The sequence below is a fragment of the Petaurus breviceps genome, unplaced genomic scaffold, assembly GCF_028583685.1.
Source record: "Petaurus breviceps papuanus isolate PSGF00001 unplaced genomic scaffold, PetGlider_PUasm1.0 225, whole genome shotgun sequence".
In the NCBI taxonomy this organism is placed as follows: domain Eukaryota; kingdom Metazoa; phylum Chordata; class Mammalia; order Diprotodontia; family Petauridae; genus Petaurus; species Petaurus breviceps.
The window spans coordinates 13,116,587-13,137,154 of record NW_027185889.1 but is presented as its reverse complement, the minus strand read 5'-3'; the positions used below and the strand labels follow the sequence as shown (position 1 = coordinate 13,137,154).

At 36.6% G+C, this 20,568-nt stretch overlaps 1 protein-coding gene across 2 annotated transcripts in view; it reads left to right on the top strand.

Moving 5' to 3' along the window:
• Window positions 1-20,568, top strand: part of EEA1 (early endosome antigen 1) — a 136,741-nt gene that overhangs the window by 108,324 nt on the left and 7,849 nt on the right. For both annotated transcript variants that reach the window (XM_069095148.1, XM_069095149.1), the window contains 5 exons: window positions 4,462-4,644; window positions 12,828-13,013; window positions 13,923-14,054; window positions 14,976-15,161; window positions 20,315-20,553. In XM_069095148.1, the coding sequence (XP_068951249.1) occupies window positions 4,462-4,644; window positions 12,828-13,013; window positions 13,923-14,054; window positions 14,976-15,161; window positions 20,315-20,553 (926 nt within the window). The remainder of the gene's footprint in view (window positions 1-4,461; window positions 4,645-12,827; window positions 13,014-13,922; window positions 14,055-14,975; window positions 15,162-20,314; window positions 20,554-20,568) is intronic.

Below are 20,568 nucleotides of genomic sequence, written 5' to 3'. Positions count from 1 at the left end.
TATTGCTGCTTGACATACTTTATTTCTTATTAATTCCCTGTTGCATCTAAAGGTGACTAAGACTTTTTCCTTTCTACTCAAGTTCCCAAACCGTCTCCAGTTCTCCTTACTTTCAACAGATAAAATTGACTTCTTTACTGAGAAAATTGAGTCCATCAGGTGTGAGTTCCCTGAAGTTCCCTCCTGTGTTCATCAAGCCTCTTTATTTTTCTATTCTTTTCCTGTCTCCTGTCTTGGAGGTAGAGATGGCTTTCTTTTTGCCAAAGATAAATCCCTCCCCCTGTTATTGAGTCTGTTGGGAACTTTGTAGTACCAGTAATCCCCATACCTCTCTGTATTTTCAGTATCTTTCTCTTCACTGATCCTTCCTTTCCTCTTTCAAACATGTTCAGGTAAACCCTTTCTTAAAAATACCCAACAACTCACCTTCTGCCCATGCTTCCCTTTTATCTGTCTCTCTGTTTTCTGTTACTTTCAATCTTCTGGGAAGAACAGTTTAAACTCATTTCCTCCACTTTGTAACCCTTCATTCATTCTTTCATCCCTCATAATCTTTCCTATTCCACTGAAGCTCTTCTTTAAGGCTGTCATATGACACAATCACCAGATTTTGACTCTTTTTCCTGATGGTCTTACCTTCTCTTGGTTTTTGTAGCTGCTCCAACTTCTACCTCTCCAGTTGTCTTCTCCATCCTCTTCCCTGGCTCCTCTTCTCATTCCTTTATTGTAGGCATTCTTCAAAGTTAATACTTGAGTCTCTTTTTTCTCTACCCTGATAATCACCCCCATAGATTGTTATTCCATCTATGTGGATCTATCTCTAGAGTAGGCCTCTCTTCTTAATCTTAACCAAACTCTTCATTTTCCTACCCAAACCTGTTTTTCCTTCTGACTTCTTTAGTGTTAATAGTACCACTATGTTTTCTAGGCTTCTGTACTTGAAATTTGGAACGTCTTAGTTTCCTCTCCTTCCTTTGTGTCCCATATACAAAGGCCTTCTGAGTTTACTTTCACAGTATTTCTTGCATTTACTCCCTTTCTTTCTTCCTTTCTTTCTTTTTTTTTGGAGGGGGAAAAGCAGGGCAGTTGGGGTTAAGTAACTTGCCCAAGGTCACACGGCTAGTAAGTGTTAAGTGTCTGAGGCTAGATCTGAACCCAAGTCCTCCTGACTCCAGGGCCAGTGCTCTATTCACTGTACCACCTAGCCACCCCTATTCCCTTTATTTCTGCTACCACAACCTCAGTTCAGTCCCTTGTTACCTCACACCTAGACAATTGTTATAATTTTCTAACTGGTTTCCCCACTTCAGTCTCTTCCCCTCCTTCAGTCAATCTTACTCACTCATGCTGCTCCTCAAATTCTTCTTCTGTTCAGACATTCTGTTCACCCTTTCCTTTACTAGTAGAAACAACTTTAAACTCCTTAGTTTGTCATTCAAGCTCCTCCCCATTGTGGTTTCAGCCTCTCTTCATGCTGCCCTTCAGCCAGAATGGGCTACTTGCTCTTGAGTGCATCTGCCTCACTATATCCATTTCTCCCTATTGCCTATCTTCTCGCTTTCCCACCTTCGCTGTGCCTGGGGTGTACTCTTCTCCATGTCTGCTCTGCCTTTTGAAATTCTGCTTATCCTTCATGGTTAAATACTACTAACCCTACAAAGGCTGCCCCAATCCCAGCTATCATTGATCTTCTTTTCCATTGTACTTACATATTTATCATAAAAACCTTTGTCTTTGTTTACATTCCTTCCATCTTTCCTGGACTATATGTAAACCTGTACAGAGCAGGGATTGTTTCTTATTTGACCTTTTTTCTTGCCATAATTCTTTGCACACGGCAGTAGGTGTTTCATTGAATTTAATTTCATTTAAAGCAAGATTAGATAATCCTACTATGTTAGAAAATAAATTGAGAATTTTTAGAAAAGCATTGTTTTGAGTGGAAATGTCAAAAATTAGGCAATAAATGAAATAACATTTGGAAATGTCAGAAGTGTCAAGTTTCATATAATTAGAAAAAACTTTTGTTTTCTATTTTAAATATGACCATAAGGAACATTCATTTTGTGATCTATTTTAAATTGATTTCTAGGCATCACTGCAAACTTTTTCACCTCCTTTTTGTTCTTCCATGTACTCTAATTTTTTTATGGACTGAGACTTAAAGGACTTCATTATAAAGGAGAGATTTATTTGGGATCTTTTCTTAATTAAAAACATGCTTTTCTCCCTGCTCTGGTAATATAGCTGTTTTTATTTGTGCATAAATACTTTTTTAAAGGAAGATACTGAATTAACATTACTACTACTTAGAATGAGATACAGTATTTTATGTATTAAGAATTCAGTGGCATGGAGTCAAAATAAAACCACTGTTTATAGTATAAATGTGAACAATGACAAAAGACAGAATATACTTATAAAAATGTATGCTTTCATTTAGGTTTTGAAATCTTATTTTTGAATCACAATCTAAAAAAATCTATCACTAATAGTTCCTTAGATTTTTCCCCTCTTCAATAGCTCCACTGATTATATGCAAGAAAGAAAAATTATTTTTATCAGTCATTTTTCTTGAGGTTAATAGTTTTCAGGCATTTCTTTTAAAACTTTGGCTAATGGATGTAATCTTGTTATACTAGCTAGTCTAGTCCAGGATTTTTAGATTCAAGAGAATATTTCTTACTGTTAGCTCACATTTTCATCAGTGAACTCTATGATGGAATAAATAGCATGTTTATTAACTTTATATTAGATGACTCTGATGGGGGCAGGGGACTACCCAGTCTTTGCATAAAGAAGTCAAATTTAAAATGACCTTGAAGGAGCAGCTAGGTGGCACAGTGAATAGAGCACCAGACCTGGAATCAGGAGGACCTGAGTTCAAATCCGGGCTCAGACACTTAACACTTACTAGCTGTGTGACCTTGGACAAATCACTTAACCCCAATTGTCCTGCCTTCCCCCTTCCAAAAAGACAAAAAAAATGACCTTGGGAAATAAGAAAAGAGACTAGACTTATAGATGAGAATGATAGGCATAGAGTATAGACAAGTATAGAGTGGTAGATATACTTTGGGAAGAAATATAAGCTTTATATGAAAATATTTCAGAATACAGGGAATAACAAGCCAATGGTATGTCAGAAATATGGGTCCAAATTTTTAAATGAACAGGGTTATAATATGTCAAAAGAAGTATAGAATGCAAGAATTATGAGGTAATGCAGTTGTTCTTTATGCTCATCACTGGTTAGTGTCTGTTCTCTCCTGATTTTTTGGAGTCAGTTTTGGAGTCTTCATGTGGAGAACTTGGGAGTGAAGGACTGGAAAACAAGGTCAGTGGGAAAAGTTTAGCATGGTGAATAGAATTAATTCCAAAACACAATTTAGCAGGAGTTTCCAAATACATGAAAATCTCTTATAGGAAGGTGAATGGCCAGCTGATCTATAACTCCTATGAGTACCATATAAAAAGAAAACAAGGCTAAAAAGTATAGCAAGAGTGAGACAGGTTCCATCCAAGAAATCCATGATGGTGAGTTACTGAGGGAGGTTGGGTTGTATGATAGTCTATGGCTAAGTTGTCATTGGTCTGAGATGGTTTAAGCTCGGGGCTCTTAATTCATGCAGTCCATGGATAGATTTCAGGGCATCTGTGAACTTAGATGAAAAAAAAATTAGATCTTTATTTTCATTAACCTTTGGTTTTCTTTATATTAACATGTATTTTATGCATTTAAAGACATTCTGAGAAGGGACCCAAACACTTCATCAGACTACCAAAAAGCGTATATCTTGAGACAAAAAAAGTTTTGAACTCCTGATTTAAGCATAGTCCATTTGAAGGTCTTTCCAAAAAAAATCTTCATTAAGAAAATTTTTTTTTTATTCAGAACAACGTTTTCCATATTTGGGCTCCCAACATTATTCCAAATTAGGTCTAGTTTCTGCTCTGTAACAGAAATAATTTTAGTAGTCTTTCATTGGAGACTAGTCTCTACATCTTAATCATAAATCAACTTCTTGGACCACCCAGAATTATAGCTGGTTAGTGATCTTTACAGATGAGAAAATTTAGGTCCAGAGATGGTAGAGTGGCTTGCCCAGGGCACAGGAGTAAGTTTAAAAGGGACATTTTAAACTTGAGGCCTTTGACTTCGGATTATTTGTTTTGTTTTGTTTTTCATATTTTTGTTCATTACTTTTAAAAATTAAGTTGGAAAACAGCTTTTTTGTTGTTGTTTTTAATCACTGGTAAATTTATGGTCCAAACTTAAATTCTTTTTCAAAAGAAATAGAATTTTAGAACACAAAGCTATATACAGTCTGGTGTTTTCTCATATCACTCTCAATGAAACAGGGCACAAATTAATCACTGAATAAATCCAGCTTCTTATTCCACAGTCTCATTGCTGTTTTTCTGACTTGTAATTGTTAGGCCACTATTTGTGTGTTTCAGACAGAGCTTGAGAATAAACTACAACAGCAGATGACGCTGTCATCCCAGGACCTCGCAGCAGAGAGAGACAAACTTTCAGCATTACAGAATACATACCAAAAGAGTCAGGAGAACCTCCAGCAACTTCAGTCTGACTTCTATGGGAAAGAGTCTGAGCTGCTAGCAACAAGACAAGATCTCCAGGTACGGTGAGCTCTGGCCCTGGGAGGTAAAGTCAGTAAACAAGCATTTATTTATTAAGTGCTTTACTCTGTGCCAGGCACTAAGAGTAAGCACACAGAGCTCTCTGCCATCAAGGAGCTTATGTTCTGTTGAGGGACATGACATGTATGTATATAAGCGAAACACAAAATAGATACAGTAAGTATATATGTATGTAGGTGTGGGTGTATATTTTTTTGGGGGGAGGGAGAACTGACAGTTGAGGAGATTAGGAAGGGCTTCCTGTAGAAGATGGCACTTGAACTGAGCTTTAAAGGAAGCTAGAGATTCCAGAATAGAGATTTGAAGAGGGAGCACATTTCAGATATGTACACAGGCCCAGAGACGGAAGGTGGAGCTCATCGATGGGGAAGAGAGAGCTGACTCTTGGTTAGAATGTGGAGTTGAGTAACATTTAAAGAAACCTGTAAAGCTAGGCTGGAACTCATTTTTAAATGGTCAAATGGGATTTTATCATTTATCCTAGAGGCAACAGAGAGCCAGTGGAGCCTTTTGAACTGGGTAGGAACACAATCAGACTTGTACTTTAGGAACATCTGTTTGGCAACTGGTAGAGGCTGAATTGGATAGGGGAGAGACTTGAGAGAATTCTAGGGCACCTTCCTTTTCCCCTCACAGGACCGAGCTCGAGGAAGGGATGAGTAGGACACATGTTATTGAAAGCAAGTCTGCAGAACTAAGTAACTGATTCCACACAGGGAGAGAGTGTAGAAGAATGAAAAGTAAGGGATCATTTCAAGGTTCTGAACCTGGGAGACTGAAAGAATAGTGGTACCTGTGACAAATAAGGGAAATTGGGAAGAGGAGGCTGTATTGGGAACAAAGATAATATTGGTTTATATATAAGTAGAAGAGCTTGAGTGCTTAAATGAAAAGGAATGTGTTTAAATTTTGTAAAAATTTGTGTTTTTTCTTGTAACTGTACATATCAATTCACTTAAAAATGTTTGTGTCAAATGCAAGAGGAGAAAGAAAACAACTAAGATATAGGCATCTCCCTCAAGACACTTAGAATTTAGTAGGGAAGAATATGCAGCCACAAAAAATCACTATAACTGGACAAATAGTATTATAATGGAAGTATATACAGATAAATCCTGTGTTGTATATAATTAGGGTAATTACATTTAGTCTTTAGGAAATATTCATTAGCAAATACATTTATTAAGGCTACTGTTTATAGTACTGTTATGAAACATGGTCATTTGTAACTAAGATCCTGTGTGGTTTTTAGGTGAAAATCTTGCATGATTGTAGACCTTGCTAGGAAATACAAATGCAAGAATAGTTCAACATTAGAAAACCTCTAAACATAGTCACCTTAATAACAAAAGAAATAAAATACAAAAGATTCTCAGTTACACAAAATTAAGCATTAAAAAAAATGAACTCAGTATAGTTAGAAGAAAAGATACAAATTGGGGGAAAATATTTACCAGAGATATTGAATACCTCTGATAGAAGGCTGACATTCAAAATCTATAGGAATTGACATTGGTTTTTTGTTGTTTAAGAGCCAATTTCTATGTGACAGGTGGTTTTAAGATTTGTGCAATTTTCAAATTGCTTGGCAATTTAGGATGGGGCAGTTAGCACTACAGTAGTAACTGGAAATAAATACCACAGAAATGGATTTGATGTGAATGGTAGCTGCTAGTTTACGTAAGCACCTACCATTTGTCAAGTACTGGGGATACAGAGACAATGAAATAGTCCCTGAGAGAACTCATATACCTATAATTATATATACAGAGAAATTCAATGTAATTTCAGGGAGATAGTTAGTACTAGTAGCTGGAAGAGTCAAAAAAAGGTCTTCTGTAGGAGGTATCATGTGAACTGAGCTTTGGAGGAAATGAGAGGATTCTAAGAAGCAGAAGAGGGAGGGCATTCCTGGCATGGGGACAACCAGCACAAAGGCATAGACATTGAAAATACTACATCATGTGTGAGGAAGGCTGATTTAGCTGAACTCTCAGTGTCAGATATATTGAAATGTATATAGGGTAACTAGTAAAATTATTGTACATTTGAAATAATGAGATGAACCAGTTTGTTTGACTGCTATGATTTATGCCAGTAAATTTAGTTTTATTAGTCATCCACAGCAAGATTATTGTCCTTAGGTATTGTTTGATAAATGGATTGTTGCAATAATCTGATAAGAATCTAGACAATTCTATGCCATATGTTGACACTTTGGTTATTGTTGATAGTTAGGTAACCACTTGCCTCTCCTTACCCATGCCTATACAGATCCAGTTATTTTTTGTCTATTGAAATGTAATTAGGCAAATTTTTTTTATGATGTTATTTGGTGTCCTCTCTCTCTGTCTAGGGATTTATAATTCTCTCTCTCTTTTTTTTTTTAAAAGCAATTGGGGTTAAGTAACTTGCTCAAGGTTACATGGCCATGTGTTTCTGGGTGGGTGCTAAGTGTCTGAGCCGGGATTCGATCCCAGGTCATCCATACTCTAGGGCCAGTGCTCTTACTTGCTGTGCTTCCTGGCCGCCTCTATAATTCTCTTCTTGAAGAAAATATTTATGTTTTACAAGTATGAGAATGTACTAGCCTTTGACCTCTCATTTCTTACTCTCCTGAGCCAAGTTTTCCAACATTTTTCATCACTTTCTCTATGCTCACTTTTACATTGAAATCACTGATAATTAATTTAATTTGCATGCTCTTGTCATATTCTTAAAATTTCTCTACCTCTTCCTCTGCAACAAATGTTAAGTCCATAATATTCACACAGATATTCTCGAAAAATCTTATCATGAAACCTTCAATATGCATTGACAGAATGTCCCATGAAATGTTTCTTATTTACCCTTGGACAATTTTAAGATCAACTTTAATATGTCCTAGGCTCATAGATCCAGAGCTGGAATGGGCCTCAAAAGCTATCTAGTCAGGGCAGATAGGTAGTGTAGTGAATAGAGTAGTGGCTGTGGAGTCAGGAGGATCTGAGTTCAGATGTGATCTCAGACACTTAACAATGGCTTTGTGACCTTGGGCAAGTCACATTGCTCCAATTGCCCTGCCTTCTCCCCTCCAAAAAAGACCACAAAAAAAAAAACAACCCAAAACATCTAGTCCAGCTTCTTTATATTTTACATATGTTGAACCTGATGCCTAGGATGCCTTTGTCCAAGGTTATACAGGTAGTCAGGCTCAGGATTTGAACCCAGATCCTTGAACTCTAGAACCAGTATTCTTTCTCTTGTTCCACCTTGTTTCCACTATAATACTTACCTTGCCAAGAATAATCTGTGAGCTATCCTATTTAGCAGCAACTTTTGTCTTCTGATTTTTTTTATGTTGTAAATGTTATGATTGCTATAATTCAGTTCTTTGAGTAACATGCTTGCCCCTTGTTCACTGGACAATCCCTAACATTGAAAATACTAATAGCTAAGTTAATGTTTGTGGCTAATCTAAAAACTATGATTCTCAGCACCCTTGGCTCCCCTTTCTTCCATTTTGTCATCATCTTTACCCCCTTGGAAGGGGCTACACAGTTCTGAAGGCAATTTTGTATTTGTTTTATTTTTGTCTCATGGTTTACCATGGCCAAATAATTTTTCAAGTGGGGGTGGCCAGGTGGAGCAGTGAGTAAGAGCGCTGGCCCCAGAGTTGGGAGACCTGGGATCGAATCTGGGCTCAGATACTTAGCACCACACCCAGAAATAACTGACTGTGTAACCTTGAGCAAGTTACTTAACCCCAATTGCTTTAAAAAAATAATAATAATAATTTATTAAGTGACACCCTGTGAGTGTGAGCCTCCCTAACCCTGGTTGTTACCATCCTTGGAAATATGTTGCCAGGACTATGTTCAAATCATTGCAAGTTTGGAAGAACCTGCTTGAGTTCCTGTTTTGTTGGCATAGCTTTGAAAAGCATGACGAAGTGCAGAGAAGGATTTTGTGAGTTACTTCACCAGATACTTATTACAAGTTATATTGGACTCAAAGAGTAATAATAGACCAGAAATGCTATAGTTTGAAAAAAAGATCAGGGATGGATTACTGATGTAGGTGCTTCATCTGGTAAGGAACACTTTATGTAAGATGGCAGGCAGGAAAAGTCAACCTTGACTAAAGCCCTTTCCCCATGCCCTATCGTGGCATAAGGGTGGTCCTGTTTTCTGGAAGACTCTGGCAGGTCCTACCAACCCAGGAATGTTTCAGATATGGATCAGTGTTCACCTGTGCATCTCATGTTAGCTAAATGAAGAAAGGCTTACACCTTGGTTACTTAAAAATTATCTTTACAAGCCTAAAGGGGTTGTCTTCTTTGTTGATGCAGAAAGAACCCACATTAATGAAATTATGGGTCCCTTACAGATATCTCATTTGATCCTCACAACAACCCCAGGAGGTAGGCACTATTCTTATCATCCCCATTTTACAGATGAGGAAACTGAAGCGAACAGGTTAAGTGATTTGCCCAGGGTTCACACAAGTAGATGTGGGGTGCTGGATTTGAACTGGGGTCTTTCTGACTCCAGGCTTGGCACTTTATCCACTATGATACCTACCTGTCATTTTGTAAGACCTGGTTGGTCATTCTAAAGAATCTTTAGAAATCCATAGTTTGACAGCATTTCACAGAAGGTAATGCTTCTAGATAATTGTCACAGGACCAGGAGATTCTTGTTATACCTTTGTATTGAGGATGGGTATTTTATGATTTAGGTCCAGACATCTGAGCTCTAAAGTACTCTGTGAGAATTCAAACAGCTTTTTATAAATAGCTTGTTAATTGTTGTTATATCCTTGTAAAACTGGGGATGATGCATCTCATTCTAATTACTTCTTTAGTATCAAAGTCATGGGCACAGCCAGAATTAAGACCTGTACATTTGAAATAATGAGATGAACCAGTTTGTTTGACTGCTATGATTTATGCCGGTAAATTTAGTTTTATTAGTCATCCACAGCAAGATCATTGTCCTTAGATATTGTTTGATAAATGGATTGTTGCAATAATCTGGTAAGAATCTAGACAATTCTATGCCATATTTTGACACTTAATGTATTGCTATGATAACTGGAATTATACTAGTGTATAGTATCAGTGTGGGTGCATTATGTAAACTAATAATAAGGATAGTTATTATTTCTATAGTTCTTTAAGTTTTGCAAAGTGCCCTGCACATATTGTCTCATTTATTCCCCCCCAGCAACCCTTTGAGATAGGTGCTATTATCATCCCTGTTGAACAGATGAAGAAACTGAGGCTGAAAGAGACAAAATGACTTGTCTAGGGATCATTCAGCTAGTGAAGGTAGCTTAGGTGGCTTATTGGGTGGAGTACTGGGCCTGAAGTCAGGAAAACGTGAGTTCAAATCCTAATTTTGACATATTTTGGCTATATGGATTTAGACATGTCACTTAGTGGCACTGGGCCTGGAGTCCGGAAGACCTGAGTTCAAATCTAGCCTCAGACACTCACTGTATGCACCTTGGCAAGTCACGTAACTTCTGTTTGCCTTAATCCACTGGAGGAGGAAATGGGAAACCACTCCAGGATCTTTGTCAAGAAAACCCCATGGACACTGTCTATGGTCCACGGGGTCACAAAGAGTAAGACCCAACTGAACAACATCCAGCTGGTAAATATCTGAGTTAAAGTTCAGATTCAAGTCTTGTCTGGCTCCTGATTCAACCTTCTGTCCACTGTTTTACACGTAAATGACATTTATAAGAAACAATTTAGGTTACTGGAATGATTTTTGCAAAAGTATAAGGTAGATAATTTCTGCATTTTATTTTTGCATGTTTTTGTGAAAGAAAAATAAACAAATAAACGGTGCAGTAGGACTTGAGGATGGAGCCTGATGAGTAACAAGCCAGCCAAAGTAAGATTGTGCCACTTCACAGGAAGCCCCGCAGCCGCCATGGTTTCTGTCTGTTTCGGTAAAATGAGCAGATCTCACAATCTTCTTTGTTAGTTGGATTAATTGGACCCACATGGTATCCAGTGGAAAAGGGTCAGAATTAAATTGTGCTTTTAGCACCATCTGCTGGAATATTGATGAACTATCATTTTTAATTGACTTAAATGAAATGTCTATTAGATTCTCTCCTTTGTTAAGTAAAAATAGAAATGAGGTTTAACCATAAACACTGTGCTTTGGATTATTTATGTGATAATGTTCAAAGAAAGGTAGATGTTGGAGTTTAAAATAAATTCTGAGAATCTGAGTACCATCCCTGTTCAACCTCCTACCATCAGATATTAAGCAGGGTTACTTTTTTAAAAAGAGGGGGAAAAAAATCTTCTTACAAAGGTTTACTTTAAAATATTGTGTTAACTTGTATAACCTATGTTGAATTACTTGCCTTCTCAATGAAGTGGGGTGGGGAGAGGGGAAGGGAGAGAATTGGGAACTCAAGAGTTTTAAAAAGGAATGTTAAAAATTGCTTTTACATGTAACTGGGAATAAATAAAATTCTAAATAAAATATTGTGTTAAAGTACATTTTTTTTCTTTCTGTAAAAATAGAAAATTTGTTGAGGATGATTTTTTTTTGAGGGAAGTTACTGGAAGAAAACAGACTAAAAACAAGTAATTTTTAAATGATCACAGTAAATCCCAAATTTAACCCAGAGATCATATGGATTTGCATCAGTTCTCCTATCTTGCTGTATTTCTCTGGATTCCTTATTCATTTGTCATTTTTTGTGAGATCATTCCTTCAATAGACATTCCATAAAACACCTACTGTCCTAGGGATGTAAGCACAAATAAACCAGTCTTTCCCCTCGGTGACATTCTGTTACAGTCATAGATCAGTTTCTTCAACTGTAAGATGATGGGGTTGGGCCAGATGGCTTCTTGGGTCCCTGCCAGCTCTAGAGCTGTGATTCTGCCACAACAGTTTATTCTGCCATTTCTTGGGTTTGAACACCTACATTATTTCTGGTTTTGTGCAATCAGAAAAAAATTTATTTTAGAAATTTTTTTGTCATAAATTATAAATGTTTTGTTACATGTGGTATCAGTCTTGCTCTCTTTTTAACTTCCTTGGTATAATCCCAGCAGTAGAATCTTTGGGTCAAAGAGCAGGAACAATCAAGTGACTTTTTACATAATTTCACAATTTTTTTTCACAGCATGATTAAACCAAATCAGTCCTACAAACTATATGCCTGCCTCTTCAGGTTTGACCATTTTCACCCCATTTTCTTTGCTAATTTATGAGTGTTTACAAGAAATCTCACTTATTTTGATTTATATTTCTCATATTAGTGATTTGGGTACACTTTTTTATATGATTGTTAATAATTTACAATTTTATTTTTGAAAATTATTTGTTCATATCCTTTGACCACTTACCTTTTGGAAAATGACTCTTGGTCTTGTGTATTTATGTTCACTATATATCTGAGTATGACTTCTTAACACCAGCCCTTTGAACAAAATTGCGACTGACCATTAAGTAGCGATGATTTCCTACTCCTTATGCCAGTACAGTTCCCAGCTAGAGGGGTAGTCTGCTTAATGCTAGAGCCAAGTCTCTATGGCAAGGAGAGACAGCAAGCACATGGATCCTCAGCCAAGCATTCAAAAGAAGAATCTTTTCCCATCTTCTCCCTTCATCTTTTATTCACTTGCCTTTTCTGTTTTCCTTTGTTATCCCTGTATTGACTGATGTGTAATAAAGTCACTTTGCAAAAGCATCCTCCTTCTTTTGTTAAAATGTTCTATCATTTTAAAGTTTTTTCTAAATCCTCCAGCATTAGTGTGAACCTCACAATCTAGTTCCTAAACTAGTTGCTATCTTATGGTTGCTTTTTCCTATGCATTACCTTGTCTCTCTAACATGGTTTGACTCCTTGTTATCAAGGACCAAGTCAAATATTTCCTCAATATCCCCAAAGGTGCTTAAGAGAGTGCTGAATATAGTGTTAGGAAGGACTCAGTAAACTCTTGTTGATTCCATATATTTCAAAATGCCATTCTTCTATCCTTAAAAATTAAAAAACCCAGCATTGCAGGACTTATTTTTGTTTTTATTAAGCAAGACAACCTAATGGAGAATTCTTTCTCTTATTTGTTCTGATTAAAGTGTGGTCCAAAGTATTTTTTTTATAGTGCTAATTAACAAGTGTTGGTAAATCTTTTTTCTCAGTCTGTAGTAGAAAAGCTCTCTCTGGCTCAGGAGGACTTGATTTCAAACCGAAACCAACTTGGAAACCAGAATAAAATGATTCAAGAACTTAAGACTGCCAAGGCCTCTTTGGAGCAAGATGTTTCCAAAAAGGATCAGCAGTTGCAGGAACAGGGCAAGACACTGCAGTCTATGCAAAAAGACAAGGTAACTTTTCTCTGTGTCTGTCCTAAACCTGGAGCTCTGGTGTTCAAAGGGACCCTCGAGGTTTCAGTTTTGCTCAATAGAAGGATCCCTCTTAGAGTGTTCCTCATCCAACATCCTGTGTGTGAGCACTTTCAGTTATGGGTACCTACATCATTTTTGTAGCATTCAGACTTTTATTCTTCTCTATATTAAGTCCAGATCTGCCTCCTTGTAACTTCCATCTGTTGGTCTTCTGGAATTTGCAGGATACTTGATCATTTGTCCATTCTAGATCCCTCCCAATATTTGAAGAGCTCTAATGTATATCAGCTCCATCTCTTCTCTTTTCTCCAGGCTAAAAATTCCTAATATTTTTAAGCCAGCCCTCATATAACTTGATCTTTAGCCCCTTGGTTGCATATTCAGGATGAAAAAGAGTCTGGAAACCATTCTGAACTATATTAAAAATCTCCTCAGTTAGAAGTTACAATTTTCTAGTAGGAAGTGCTATTGCAGTTTTAATAAGGTAAAATATATGGTATGTTTTTAGGCTTTGAATGTGAAAACAGCAACTTTTTCTTTTAGTGGCTTAGAGAATTTAAACCATATCTATCTTTAGCTCTTTTCTTGGTAGAGAAATAAATAATCTCCTCACAAGATGAGAAGAAACGTCATTTTTGGTTTAATAACCAAAATAATGACTTTTACTATCAAATTATAGAGCCTATCTGAGATATAAAAAGTGAAGGGACTTGGTATAAGTAACGTGCAATTCATTTTGTGATGAACCCTTTCTATTTTATTGACGTAATTTTGGAAACTATATAGTGTTTCAGTTACCTGTAAGTTAAATGTTTGTGAATAAGAAAAATATAGCTTTATGTTTTGATTCTGAATTGACTACTTTGCAATTAAAATTTTTTCCCCTAGTCACTGAAAGAAAAAGAACTAGCTAATGAGAAGTCCAAATTGATGGAACTACAAGAAGTCAAGAGTAGACAGGAAAAAGAAATTTCCAAATTAAGTGAAGAACTTGGGTCTTGCAAACAAGAAAGCCTGAAGGTGAGTTGGAATGTCTGTTTTCTGACTTGGCATGCTTTTGTGGTCAAGTAATGTGTTTGCCAGACTACCTTGCCAATATTCCATATCTAAATGCTGAAGTTTCTTTGAAATCAAAAGTTAAATGGGAAAACATAAGAATTAAGATTTATTAAAAGAAAAGGAAAATTATTACATTTTCCAAGATTAATGACATTAAAAAAGCATTGGCTCTGGAGTTGGAAGATATGGGGTCAAACCTACTCATTATCTATATAGCCTCAGAAAATTCATTCCCCCTCACTTTGCTACTCTGTAAAATGAGGGGATTTGACTAATTGCCCTCTCAGGTTCTTCTAGTTCTAAGGCTGTGTGATCCTTTGAACCTATGACATAATCCCTGCTAGGACATCCTTTTACTTTTGCATGTTTACTATGTCTGATTTTCATTTATGACCACTTGAATAAAAACAAGGCAACCTAAGAATTTTGATTTTGTTGAGATTTGATGGAGGAATTTAATTTATAGTCATCTGAAGGAAGAGATGAGATACTTGTGAAGCTGACTTCCAGATAACTGAAAAGTATACTTTTAGAGACCAAATGGCTAAGTTGTTTTTTTTTTTAAAGACTGACCTCTTTTTTGTTCCATACCACAGAAAATTGGAAATATCTTGCTATAAGGGTAGCAGCTTTCAAGTCACTATGCATAATCTTGTATTTGTCTAACAAATTTTTATAACTTAGAAAAATATTATTTCCTCAGAAGAAGGCTGTGGAAGAGGGATGAAAATAGGATGAGTTTAAAAGCCTGAAAGACAAAGGAAAGCAACCTTCTCAAATAATTGAAACAAAATCATAAGTTATTATTATTAGATTATTAATTACAGGTAATTTGTAGATGTATTTTGAGATTCTTAGTTCTGTGTTATATTTCTCTAACAGGAAATAACAAATCTAAAGGATGCCAAACAGTTATTGATTCAGCAGAAATTAGACCTTCAGGGCAAATTAGATGCCCTGGAATCAGCTCTTCAACAGGAAAAGAAGAACCAACAAATAGTAAAAGATCAGTTGAAAAAGACAGAAGATGAGCTGAAGAAAGAATTCACTGAGAAGGAAGCCAAATTGGTTAGTAAGTTTATTTCCCAACAATCTTTTTTGTATTACCACTTATGCATAGATCTGCTCACATCAATCCCCAGTGGCTTCCTATCACCTCCTAAGTAAACTAATCTGGTGCTGCTTTCCCTTTCCAACCTTAGTTCATATCACCTACGTCCATACTTGATATCCCATTCTCCATCCTAATGGGGCCACTCTTCTACTCCTAAACATGCCTATCATTCTTTTGCCTTCTTGCCCCTTCTTCTTCCTGGAAGGTCTTCCTTCCCTTTCATCTCTTATTGAGTCCTTGTCCACTCTAAAATGACATCTTTCTAATGAAGCTTTCTTTTCACTCATATCAGTAACAAACTTATCTTTTGAGCCTTATGTAGAACTTTTACAAATCTTTACTGTCTTTATTATACATTATTTTGTATTATGGTTATGTGTTTGTGTTTTGTTCATCTGTTAGGCTAATTTTTATTAAAAAAATCTAATGAAAAAGAATGCTATTTGGAAATAACTATACTAACTTAATCAGTTTTAGGATTTTCTTTTAAATAAAAATGAGAAAAAGCAAATCTTATTCCTCTGCCCTTTCCTGGCATGGAGATTGCTCCTGGCTATGCTAAAGGTGATGCTACCAGAGCACAGATTCTGCCGGCTTTTAAGCTCAAAAGGTCTCTAAGAGCTGCCTAATGTTAGACTGCGTCTGTTAGCTGAGGACCAGGTGAGGCCCTTCCAGAGAAGCTCATCCTGACAGGTTTAGCCACCAGGCAGTGAATTGTTCTGGTCATTGTCTGTGACCCATGAAATGATCTGATCCAAATGCATACTCCAGGCAGTCGTTTTTTGGTGCTGTCCAACCCTTCGTGACCCCATTTGAGATTTTCTTGGCAGAGATACTAGAGTGGTTTGCTATTTGCTTTTCCACTCATTTTACAAATGAGGAACTGAGGTAAGCATGGTTAAGTGACTTGCCTAGGGTCACACAGCTAAGTGTCTGGAGGCCAGACTTGAACTCAGGGAGAGTTGTTTTCCTGGCTCCTGGCCTTGCTTTCTGTCCATGTAGTCACCAGTGTATGCTAGCTCCCCATCATCTGGTGCTTTCAGCTTGCTCAGTGATGGGCTCTGATGAAAACACAGGTGGAAAAGGGGAAGAGGTTACTAAGAGCTATAGTTCTTTGATGGCACACATAAAAGTTATCCAACTGTTTCTGCTCTTCACCTGTAATCTTTAATCAAGTTTTTCTGTTAGTTGAGACACTAATAAAGAAACTGAATCTAATCCACACTGATGTTCAGCCTATAGCTAAACCAGCAGACAAAAAGCACCCCCTCACAGGGTTGGCATTTGTTTCACCATTACCCTAAGGCAACCAGAGGGCATCATCGACTGGATTATCTCACCTTGCACTTTTCACAGTATACAAAACAAGTCACCAAGAAGATGATTGATTGTTTATTGCCTGACAAGATCTTGTAGCCTGTCAGCATCCATGTATCTTAATATTGAATAATGTTAGCGAGACTGGATGAGAAGGATGAAGTTGGAAAATGTGACTTAAAATCCAGGTAGGACAAAGGACAAAGACTTGTAGACAGGTTCAGTGATGCTGGATACAGGGAGCACTAAATGATTTCATAAAGTATGAAATGGGGTATATCTTAACAGAAGGAGCAACTTTAAAGAAATTGCAGCCATTTCAGAATAAGCTCTCTCTTCAGTCAGAGCATTATCTGGTCAGAGCACAGTTCAACATAAAAGCCAAAGTACAAGAAACAATAAAGATGTTGTATACAACACTATTCATGCAGCTCTAACCTGACCTATATACAAACTTTATAAAAAGGAAAATCGATCCTAGAAAACTGAAAATAATGTAAAACAGAACAAAGAACAAGCAGCAATATCCAGGACCCATTCCTCTTAGCAGAGAGTTAAATCGTTTTACCTAGTGAACAGACAAGGCAGCCAGAGGCAACATTGATTTAGAATACATTTACATATATTAAAGGGAAGTATAAGAGAAGACAATAAATAGTATCTTCTCAAAACAGCGAAAAAAAGTTTTTTGAGAAAATGAGTATTCATAGAGATTGGCACAAGATTTACCTATGTTAGATCATTTGTAAATGAGACTGGAAAGAGGGCAACAATAATAGCTAACATTTATAAAGCTCTTACTGTGTGCCAGGCACCATGCTAAATGCTTTACAATTCATGGCAATGGCACTTAAGATGAGGTTGGAAGAGATACATAGTCTGGCCTAAAGACAGACGCTATGGACATTCCAGTTTTTAAAGGGATTTTCACATTATCTAAAAGAATAAAAGATTCCAGAAAATTGGGGGGGGGGGGAATGTAGATTTTACTTTTCCCCAAAAAAGATAATCAAGAAGAAAATGGTATGCTTTTATCTAAGTTAAGAAATTCTCCAAGTTGAATGCAAGTGCAGATGACACAAAGTTGGGAAAGAGCTAACACACTGAGTGGTAGTTCTAGGATCCCCAAATCTCTTAAGATTTAAAATAATGAAGATTGCATTTATCCATATTAAATTTAAAGCCCTGTACTTGGGATCAAAAAAAGCCAGTTGCACCGATCAGTATGGGGAATGTAGGGCAACACAACATGTAAGAAAGACCTGGAGATTTTAATAAATGGTAAACTCGGTGTGCATCAAAAGACATCTCAGACAACTGCTATGCTCTTGGTCTGACTTCACAGCAGCCCAGTACCCAAAGCCAGGGAGGTGATCCCCTGCCTATTCTGTACCGTATCTCCCCTTATCTAGAGTGTCAGATTCCATTTAGGTACTGTGTTTTAGGAAGGACATTGGCAAACTGGGGTGCACAAAGAAAGGGTGGCTCAGATGGTGAAGGCATTGGGAACTGGGCCACTTAGAAGCATCTGTTGAAGCAACTAAGTATGTTTAGCTTCTAGAAGATAGAGACGGGGTCATGAAGGGTTGGAAATGACTTAAAATGACTAAACAACAACAACAATAAAAGTATGAGTTAAGAACAGATTTGCCTTCTCAAATGCTTTTTCCATAACAGATAAAATCTTGTCCTCATTTTTCTTACTGAAATGATTAAGAGAATATAAAATTCTGTTCTCTGATGTTTTTTAAAGAAGCAGTTGACCCAGTACAATAAAATACAGTCTTGAAGTCCTTCCTTAGTGAGTCCTAAACATATGTTACAATTATACACTACTGTAATAGATACAGCTATGGAAATAACTAAGCATGAGTTCTGATTACCAAGTATATGGAAGGTAGCCAGCAAAATGTTCAAACAAAGGGGGCAGCTAGGTGGTGCCGTGAGTAGAGCACAGGCTCTGGAGTCTGGAGGACCTGAGTTCAAATGCAGACTCAGACATTTAACACTTACTAGCTGTGTGACTTTGGGCAAGTCACTTAACCCTAACTGCCTTGCTCTCCCCCCTTCAAAAGGCAAAAAAAACCGTTCAAACAAAGGCAAAATTTCAAGTGATGGTAAACTCCAGATGCTTTTATTCATGGTTGAGGAGGAGGAAGATATTGTTCATCCGGGTTTGAAAACTTAGCATCATACTCAACACTTTCTTTTTTAGCCCACACTTCATCCTTACTACAACTTGCTTCCCTTCCTATTTGCTCAGATGGCCATCACCCTAAATCCATGCTAACAAAAATAAGAACAAATGAACTGAGTATTATATTTGTACACTTGAAGTATTAAAAGAACTTAAGGCTTTCTGGTGACTCCTTGGTGGAAGAATTATAGAAAGACATAAGCAAGAACTACATGCACAAGATTAGAAGGCATAAATGGGGTTGTAAACTGAATTGGTGGAGGGACTCTCCATGCTAGAGAAAGCACAGATTTATTGGACATTAGCATCAGCATGCATTTAGCAAACGTGCTTGTATTTTAAACATGTTCACTGATAGTTGCAAAAAGTTAACAAAAATACCTTTGTAGAAAAGGAAAATTGGTGGCAAACATATTGTCATGTTATAACCATTTATTTAGACAAAATAAACATTTATAGAGTGTAATGGGATTTCATTTTAGAATCATAATGACCAAAGGCCACAGTACTTTTCCTTCTGTTAGGTACTCTATGGGAAGCGTCTGGCTTTCTTCTTTTGAATTAAATCCAAATATACTCATATAAACTTCAATTCTAAAATTCAATTATTTTAAGGTGTAATTTCACATTCAAACCATGAATTAAATGGCTTGTAAGTCACCTGTTGATAGGCCAGTAGGAGAGAGTGTAGGATCTGTGTAGAGAAAGGAAACACTTAAGGGAAGAGTTTTATATTTTGCATACCTCACATTACTACATTGAGATTATAAGTCTTTTTTTCTTTAATTTCTATTCATTTTCGATTTAAATACAAAGAGACAAAAAAAATTTCTATGTATGTAGCACAACATAAAAAGAGGAGTCAGTACAAAACCATGAATTTCCATTTCACTGTTTACTTTTAAAAAACCAGCTATATTATAAATACTATGTATTGTATACTGTGTAATGAATACTACATACTCTGATTTTCTGTACTTCCTTCTAAGTTTCCTTTTGTTCTCTGCTGTATACTTTTTATTTTTTTCTCCCTCTCTACCCCATCCTAGAGAAGGCTCCCATCAGACGTGTGTGTGCGTGTGTGTGTGTGTGTGCGTGCGTATGCGTGGTCACATAAAACCATGCTTCTGTTTATCAGTTGTTTCTCTGGATGTGGATGGCATCTTCCTTCATAGATCCTTTATAGTCGATTTGAGTATTTATAATACTCAAAATAACTTAGTCAAAATAGTTCTTAGAATGATATTACTTTGCTGTGTACAATGTTCTCTTGATTCTGCTCATTTCAATCTTCATAAGTCTTTTTCAAAAAGAACTCAAAGACCACTTTAAACTCTGACAGGAACTGGAGAGTTTGTAAGCTAACCATCATTTTAGATCCCAAGACTTAGAGCTAATTTAGATTAAATAGATGTGTGTTGTGTCTCTTGTTATAAGCCAACAGTGTTATTTATTCCACTTTTCCCTACATAAAAATAATATTGTATAGTCCTAAAATTTGAAATTTGATAAACAAGGCACTCACACCCATATCTGACTACAATTGTAATGTGAAATGGTGTATACATATTTATTTGTTTTCTTCTTTTTCAGCACACAGAAATAAAAGAAAAGGAAGAGAAAATTAGGAAACATGAAGAGAATGAAACCAGACTGGCCATGCAAGTGACAGCTTTGAATGAGAATTTGGGCACAGTAAAGAAAGAATGGCAGGCCAGCCAACGGAGAGTTAGTGAACTAGAGAAACAGATAGATGACTTACGGGGGGAAATTGCAGTTTTGGAAGCAACTATTCAAAATAATCAAGATGAAAGGAGAGCATTGTTGGAAAGGTGATTAAATTACAA